The 8,493-nt window shown below is 30.2% G+C and overlaps 2 protein-coding genes across 3 annotated transcripts; both read right to left on the bottom strand.

Moving 5' to 3' along the window:
* Positions 1-1,533: 1,533 nt before the first annotated feature.
* LOC145038448 (ER lumen protein-retaining receptor-like) lies at positions 1,534-3,944 on the bottom strand. Of its 2 annotated transcripts, none has more exons than XM_078986813.1 (6): positions 3,601-3,944; positions 2,711-2,976; positions 2,503-2,618; positions 2,219-2,292; positions 1,863-1,926; positions 1,534-1,760 (listed from the first exon to the last, which is right to left on the bottom strand). In XM_078986813.1, the coding sequence occupies exons 1-6, from the start codon at positions 3,689-3,691 to the stop codon at positions 1,724-1,726; spliced, it is 648 nt and encodes a 215-aa protein (XP_078842939.1). In that variant the 5' UTR covers positions 3,692-3,944; the 3' UTR covers positions 1,534-1,723. The 2 variants fall into 2 exon arrangements, with proteins under 2 accessions (XP_078842939.1, XP_078842943.1); XM_078986817.1 differs by having other exon boundaries at positions 3,545-3,662.
* Positions 3,945-4,860: 916 nt separating this feature from the next.
* On the bottom strand, positions 4,861-7,815 carry LOC144998906 (Carbohydrate-binding X8 domain superfamily protein). Its single transcript, XM_078958639.1, has 3 exons — positions 7,436-7,815; positions 7,290-7,323; positions 4,861-5,200 (listed from the first exon to the last, which is right to left on the bottom strand). The coding sequence occupies exons 1-3, from the start codon at positions 7,728-7,730 to the stop codon at positions 4,945-4,947; spliced, it is 585 nt and encodes a 194-aa protein (XP_078814765.1). The 5' UTR covers positions 7,731-7,815; the 3' UTR covers positions 4,861-4,944.
* Positions 7,816-8,493: the final 678 nt, after the last annotated feature.

The following is an 8,493-nucleotide window of genomic DNA, read 5'->3' as shown; positions in this document are numbered from 1 at the left end:
AGTTTTGTGTCACCAATTATGATGTGTCACATGGTTATAGAATCTACTTTGAAAAATGTGATACTAAAAGAATTGTAGCTAGATGTGGCAAGAGGAAGGAGGAGAGTAAATGCCCTTTTAGACTTTATGTTGCATGGATATACAAGGAAATATCTTTTCAGATCAAAGCTCTGAACGGTGACCATAAATGTTCTAGACAGTTTAAGTTTGGGTCCATTGTTTCTCCTAAATGGATCGGAAGACATTATGTGACTTAAATTGCAAACAAGTCAAAGATGAAACTTCAGGAACTGATTGATGACATCAGACAAAGGTATAGGTGTGTGGTATATATAAGACATGTTAGAAAGGAAAGGAAATGGGCCAAAAATTTCATTGAAAGTAAACCCACCGAGCATTATGCAAGGATATGGGATTATGCATAAGAATTGTTAAGGTAAAACCCAGGGTCCACATGTCAAGTTGGTGTAACAACCAATCCAGATGGAAATAATTATTTTCATAGGCTTTACATTTGTTTCAAAGCACTAAGTGTTAGCTGGAAAAGAGAGGGTATGAGAGTAATCGGGCTTGATGGGTTCTTTTTAAAGAGTCAGGTGAAGGATGAACTACTAACATCCATTGGTAGAGATGCCAACACCTAGGTCTATCTAATTGCTAGGGTGGTTGTTGATGTAGAAAATAAGTCCAATTAGACTTGGTTTCTTGAGCTCCTCAATGCTGATCTAGACCTTATTGATGACATGGGTTTGGTAGTTATATTAGATCAACATAAAAATAAGTTCTTTATAAACTACGAATCATTTTCTAATTTTTTATAAATACTTACCTATAAGATGGTTTTTGTATAGGGTTAATTGCAATTTGTTACAGATATATTACCATATGTGTAGCATAGGTAATGTGCTCGACACATATATATGCAAATTTTAGAAAAGCTTACACTAGATTGGAGTTCAAGAAGCTTTTTGGGGTTGTAGTTATGAGTTGTGTGGAATGTGATTTCAAGAGATACATGGACGCAATTAAAAAGCTCAATCCTAATGCATATGAGCATCTAATATCCAAAGAACCCCAAACATGGTGTAGAGCTTATATGAGTACATGGTATGCTTGTGTGGCAATAGAGAATGGCATATGCTTAACTCCATCATTAAACGTCTATCTTCCTCCATCAAAAACACTATAAGCAATAATAGTATAACAAGAACATAAATTTATAAGGCAAAAAGAAAAGTTGGCTCAAACAAGTTTTTTTCTTTTTGGTAAAATATCAGGGTCTTTTAGGAAAAAAAAAAAAAAAAAGTTGGGTTCTTTGAAATTTGTTTTGTTGGTTACCGTTAAACCAAAGAATAAAAAAATACATCTTTTTGAAAAAGAAAAAAAAAAGTTTAGGTTTAAAACTTTTTTTTTTTTTTTGAAATGTTAACACATGTGTGCTATCTACAAACAAAATCAAAAGATGTTACAAGCCACAAGTGATATCAATAAAAAAGAATGCACACTTGCATTATATATTGAAGATTGAAGATATGATACGACCAGTCAACCCAAAAGGAATACTATATAATCACTCATACATATAAGGTCCCTTTTTTTTGTGGTCTTACATCCCCATTCTCGAAAATTGCTAAAAAACCACATAACCATTTAAAATAAAACTAAAAAGAATGAAATTGTCCTACATTCTTCTTCCAACTACATTCATCAAAAAAAGACAACTTCAAGCTGGTAATTGGAGCCTTACATTGTTCTTCCAACTACATTCATCAAAAAAAAAATTTAAGTTAGTTTTTTAAAAGATCTTGTAGTGATTGTTAATTGGTTATGTTTTCTTGAAATATTGATGATGTGGCACTTACCTTTCAAAGTAGTAATAGAAGAAATCAGCATATAGCAATGTCTGGACTACCCCTGCTATCCATGCTGCAACACCAAAAGCGAAATTAGGTAATGTTTGGTATCACGGAATTGAAAAAAGGAATGGAATCGTTCATTCCGGGGGAATGATAACAAAAAAAGCTGTAGTATTAATTTCTGATCCATTTTATAAAGAATAGTTTTAAAATTCTTACATTGTATATAACATAAAATATTCATATAAAGTTCATATGAAAATGTAAGGCCTATATAATTTGTGTGTGTGTGTGTGTGTGTGTGTGTGTGTGAGAGAGAGAGAGAGAGAGAGAGAGAGAGAGAGAGAGAGAGAGAGACATACTGATCCAATGGACAAAATGTGGTTCAGTGAAGTAACGATAGATCCAGTTAAAAATGTATAAACCTCGGTATGCTCTGCAAAAGGCCAATAATATTAGGTTTCTTTAAATAAAATAGTTACATATTTTAATCTTTTTGTTCAAATTACAATGTTTTTTTAAGAAAAAGATTGAACATACAAAGCTGTAATAGAAAAAAGATGAAGTGAGTTGCTATAACTAATAATACACAAACAAACAAAAGCACTTCCAATCAAGAAAATGAAAGAAATTAGAAATTGATTACCCAAGAAGAAAAACATATTGTCCAGTCAAGTTATCAATGTTTCTAGTTCTTTGCAGCAATACCAGTTGTGGAAGAATTGCAACTGCTTCCAAATATAATGAAAATGTCCACATTACCTATAAAAAAATGGTTGCTTTTTGCATGATGAGTTGAAAGTTGAGTGAAATATCTAATATTTGAATGGAAAAATGTTTCTTTTTTTTTTTACCTCTTTAAAAGTGAACTTCTCGTGTACAAATAAGGCCAAAAGCATACAAGGAATCATGAGGAGATAATGGCGAAAGGTGTCTTGATCTTTATCATATGATCTACGAACAACTCTGTGGTGTCTTATGTACCACACAATAGAGAAAGAGCTTCCTAGAAAGATTAACTTCATCACAGTATTGTATACTGAGATAAAGTCAGTAACTATATCCAAGTAGCGAGTAGCAAAGACAAGTGCATAGAGTTCCTGAGTCTTCAATGATACCCCTGTATGTAAAGGAATTAAGAGATCAAAGATAGTTGCATGTATTTGTTTATACAGTTTTCATCCATTCTCCATTAATGGAAATGTTATGTGATCAACTGAATTTGAGATGAAGAATGCAAAGGAAGTGAGAAATTCATCTTGGACAAACAACTAAACATGGTACCATTCTCCGTTAATGAAAATGTTAAATGATCAAAGGAATTTATGAACGTTATGTGACAACTGAAAGTTCTTAACAAGTATCATGTTAAGGTCATCTGACATTGCAGAGTCTATTTTGTTTTGTAAATCGCAAGGATATGATATTAGGTGAATTTAGAAGGAGTCGCACTGTGTATAATCCATAATGAACCGAAAATGATGTTAACAAATAGCAGAAGGTAATAGAAGAAGCTGAACCTCTTCCATTTCATCTATATGCTACAATTTCAGTAAAACCACAATTTTCATCAACGAGTAATCTAAAAAAAAAACCACATCGCCTACAAATCGATCACCTCGTGAATCCTTCGAGTCCGAAAACCCACAATTTCAAATTAAGGAAGGAAAAAAAAATGAAGCAAAAACCTAATATCATCAGCTGTTCAGGAACTGCTCATTGAACATTAAACAAGGAAGGGTACCAGCGCATGATTTGATGGTGTGGATCTTGAGCAGTAATACAAGGACACTCGCCAAATGCGTCATGTCCCCTGCAAGTCTGAATATATTCATGTTTCTCTCTGTGTTTTTGGGACTCTGAAGAAAAGAAATCAATCGTCAAAAACTCGAACAGATCTGCTTGGAAGAATGATTTCAAACAGATCTCCCCGATTGATCCAAACAGACGAAAAAATCGTGTTGTCCCTGCGATTATCTGAGCTCGGTGTTCGTGCGTGTGGAGATTGGGGGATGCGAGATGAATCGGGTCGGTTTTTTTTAGGTTCGCAGAATAACAAAAGAATCAGTTACGGATTGGAAGTGGTTGATAGGTAAGTTTGAACTTTCCCTTAATTTTGAAGTTTCCATTTTTACAAAATGACCCCAACTATTTCATATTTTTTCATTTACTTCCCTCCATATTTAAAGTATTTTTTAGAAATATTCTTTTCCAAAGTTTCTTCATTTCTAATTATGTACCACATTTTTATAATTTGGTTAATTTATATTCATACAATTTAATGACATTTTATTGTTATTATACTAAAATTAATAGTCCAATTAAATTATCAATATTAACGTATATACCTCATATTAATTTAGCCAAAGTATAACATTCGTTTCAACTTTTCTTTGTTATTCGAACATTGATGTTGGTTATTTTTTATGGATAGTTTTTGTTATAAATAAATAAGTAAGATTTTATAATATTATTCGCGCAGATAATATTCGATGGACAATGTTTGTTATAAAAACAAATTTCAGAGAAAAAAATGTGTCATCAATTCCACGATTTACAATTTGTACCCTTAAACAAATATTTGTCATACCTATTTGAAAATTCAAAATAGACTACATTTAGATGATAAATTTAAATCCATGAGAGCTTTAATAAGAAGCTGCTGAGAATTCATGAAATCTTTTGTTTAAGATTTGACGTCATATATCTTGTTCTATAAATATTGTGATGTTAGTTGTAAGCCTAACCGGTAAAAACATCTACAATGATAAAATTGAATATGATATTCTCTTTATTTGAAAAAAATAGATTATGATTGGCATCAAAAACATCAAATTGATATTATTTTGTACAAAGAATCGTGTTTGCGTTTGATGACATAAAATAATGATCCAATATATATATGTTGCAATATATCTTCTTTCCAAACATGACTAATTATAACCAATGAATTGAACTCAACGAACTTTCAACAAAAACCAACCACTCAACAAGATCAAACAGATAAATAAAAACAATACCAGACATATACTTCCATATATTACAACAAAATTGTCCTAGATCCTCTTAACTTATGTGACATATTATGCTATAAAAACATCAATAGGTTGAACACTAAAAAGGTTATGTTTAGAAGCAATATTCTTGAAATAGAAGTGTTTGTTAAAGATTTAGCATTTGACCCTGCAGCCAATGTGGGTACACTGCCAATCGGATTAAACCCTCTGCCACTCCCAAAAAGTGGTATGGTGGTGGATGGCGGTGGTGGTGTAACGGTTGATATAGGAGTATTGATTGTTGTACTGGCTCCTCCTCCAGGCACAGATATACTTCCTCCTGCAGTGCTGGCAACAGAAAACACGGTAAAAGTAATGTCGATAAGTTGTCTAAATTTCATATAAAACACTCTAGTTTTATTTTTGTTTGAACGTAATATTGTTTTACAAATTTAATGGGTGAATCAACCACAATATAAAACTTTAAATTATACAAAAATGGTGTCGTTGAGATTTTTGATAATTCTACTCTTAATTACAGGTGTCAATCTAAAGCTTAAACCTTCGACATTTTTGTAAAAACCTTTTTTCAATAAATCTAATACCTTAGACTACTAACGCTTTAAAAACATTCTTTTTATTTTGTTGTTTCGAACTAAATATAATATTTTATGCATATTTTCGACCGAATTGCATTTCGATCTCATGTGAAAGGAGATGAACATTCCATCAAAAGTGATTTGACCGGTCAAAGATAATGTGGGACCGAGTTAAAGAAATTGTGGGCCAATCACAATCATCTCATATTCACTTTTAGTTTTTAATCATGTTCGTCTCCTTTTTTTCTGGAAAGTGATAGAAATAAGAATAAAGTAATCATTACATTCGAAAATCATTCTTTTTGCGTATACAATACACAAATTTCATTAAGAAGTTATTTTTAATCAAAAAGTACATTAATTTGATAAATAATCAAATATTCGTTACTTCATATAATAATTAAATTTACTTACAAAAGTAAAGAAGTTTTATATGTGCAAAAAGGTTTCTAACTATAAAATTTATCATCCCTAATAAATAAAGATTTTTTTGTAATGTCATATTTTAATTTATTTTGTTGTATGTAATTTTATGATTATTTTAAATTAATTTTTATTTCATATGATATTTTATTTTATAGTTATTCATTTATTAAATTATAGATAATATTATATTCAATAATAAATGCAAATCAATTTCATTAATAAAATTTTCTTCTAATTTTAAAATTACCAAATTAAAGATTCCTTAATTTTCTTTATTTATTTATCTAAATTATTTGTTTAAATTTAAGAGAGAAAATAAAACATTTCAATTTTTATAATTCAATATTTTCTTACTTTTCTTATAAATTCATACTTTTTAAATGTTTAGAATTTTATATTTATTTATTTATTTATTAAATAAACTCATGTAATACACGAGTCTCACACCTAGTTACTTATATATTAACATTCATTCAATATGTTAAATTTCATAAAAATCATTATAAGTTATTTTTTAAACTAATATAACTTTTTTTTTCCTGGTTAAACACTTCAAGTTTGTTTGCTTTAAACATTGCAAATGTTATTCGGTAATGAATTAAAAAAAACGTTTTGCAAGATTATAATTTTTTAGTTGTTTTTGCTATCATGGTTAAATCATAGAAAATAGTAACTACTTCTTAAATGATTAAAGCAGAAAAATATTACATTTTATAGAATTTGGTCCTGTTTATACTAAAATAGAAAAAGATATTATGTATCCTATTTCCTAGATTAAGCAAGTGCAACAATTATGCATAAGCTAGATATGTTAAAAAAACTTATGGCTCAAAATAGTCTTTTTATTTATTTTTTATTTTTTTTAGGATATGGTGTAATATGCATAGTTAGCTATGTTAAACAAATACATGCAAGTAAATTACAAACATATTATATAAAAAGACCATACATACCTTGATTGTAGTTTTCGGATTTTTTTAAAAAAAAATTGTTATTATCCAAAAGCAACGTATGCATAATATGTAAATTTAATATAAACATATATTTATGCTATTAAAATCTAACATCAATGTATAATTAGAATTTAATATAAGTATATATTTATATACAATTACTTGCACGAATTGATCGTATAGTATAATAAATTTTTAGATTTGTTATCACTCTAAAATGAATTAACACATTTATCCTCCAAATCACAATGTCATTACTCATTAATACAAATAAGCGTGACATGCAACTTTGATTTATCACCAAAACAACTATTTTTGTAATATTTTTAAGCATTTTGGTCCATTTTTAAAAAAAAATCTGTATCTTAAATATATATAATTACCATAAATATATTAAATCAAATAAATTAAAATCCTATGATGATCTTGATTATACCAACATGAAATGATATGTATTACCTTGGAGAAGCTGGATAAACGCAGGATCCATAACCTTTAGAACATGAAATGAATACAACAAATTACGTAAGAAAAAAATTGAAAAAAAATGTTTGAATTTTCTGTTAGAGAATTGATAAATGAGAGAATCGTGAAATTGAACTAACTTGGATCGGTTTTGGCAATAGTGGCGGTGCCGGCGAAGTCACAAGATCCGGCAGCCATGGATCTGCGCATGTAATAGCTGTTGAAGGCGTAGGAAGCGTGAGCTTGTATGGTGTTCGGAAGAAAACACAGTCCATTTTGCTGTATTGGTGCGCAATCGGCTCCAGCACCACAGGCGTAGTCGAGTGCCGCCTGTAATGCCTCCCTTGAAGCTTCGCTTCTGACGACGCACCACATCGCCGCCGTGATCCGGCCATATAAGATAACCAGCACCACCGCCTGGTAGAGAATCTCCATTTTGAGAGAGCGTTTTTGAGGTAAAGCGAGACAACTAGTGAGAGTCACGCTTGTGTGTGTGTGTGCTGATAAAAGGTGTAGAGGTGGTGGGACGAATATATGTTAGTTGTTTAAAATAGAAATAAATCTACAAACACAATTAAATAGTAGTATATTTATATATTTGTAGATACACAAAATGTCTTATTTTTTACTCACAATATACAACTTTTTTATTTTTATTTATTATTATAAATTGAAACCATCAATGTATTATCAAGTATCTAAAAAACTCGTCATGGCTCGCTATGGTTCCAAGGCTTGTATGTGCCGTCAAGCTTTACCAAAACGCCGTTTTGACTAATATATATGTATAAAAATAAATAATAGTTGAAAATACATATAAAATTATGAATTATATACAAAATTGTCGCCTTACAAACGACATGACTCGCCAAAGCTCGGAAAAGTTTAAGGCTTGACATTATCGTCAAGTCACGTCTTACGTTATTTTAGAACATTGTGTATTATACTGATTGAAACCATCAATGTATTAAAATGTATTAATGCAATCTCAATGGTATTTAAATATGGTAATATCCATATAATTATCACTTTAAATTCTCAAACAAATATTATAATCATTTGGAACGATGTGGTGCGGATGGATTGTGGAGTTACTAAGACCTGTTATCGTGGTTTAAGATAGGGATATCGACTTTATCATTTTTTATTCATTTTGGTGATGGAGGGGCTTCACATAGCTTTGGTTAGGGTCTGGCTA

This window comes from Lactuca saligna, chromosome 1, assembly GCF_052625555.1.
Source record: "Lactuca saligna cultivar CGN05327 chromosome 1, ASM5262555v1, whole genome shotgun sequence".
NCBI lineage: Eukaryota > Viridiplantae > Streptophyta > Magnoliopsida > Asterales > Asteraceae > Lactuca > Lactuca saligna.
The sequence above is the reverse complement of the archived record's forward strand: the minus strand, read 5'-3'. Positions and strand labels throughout refer to the sequence as shown.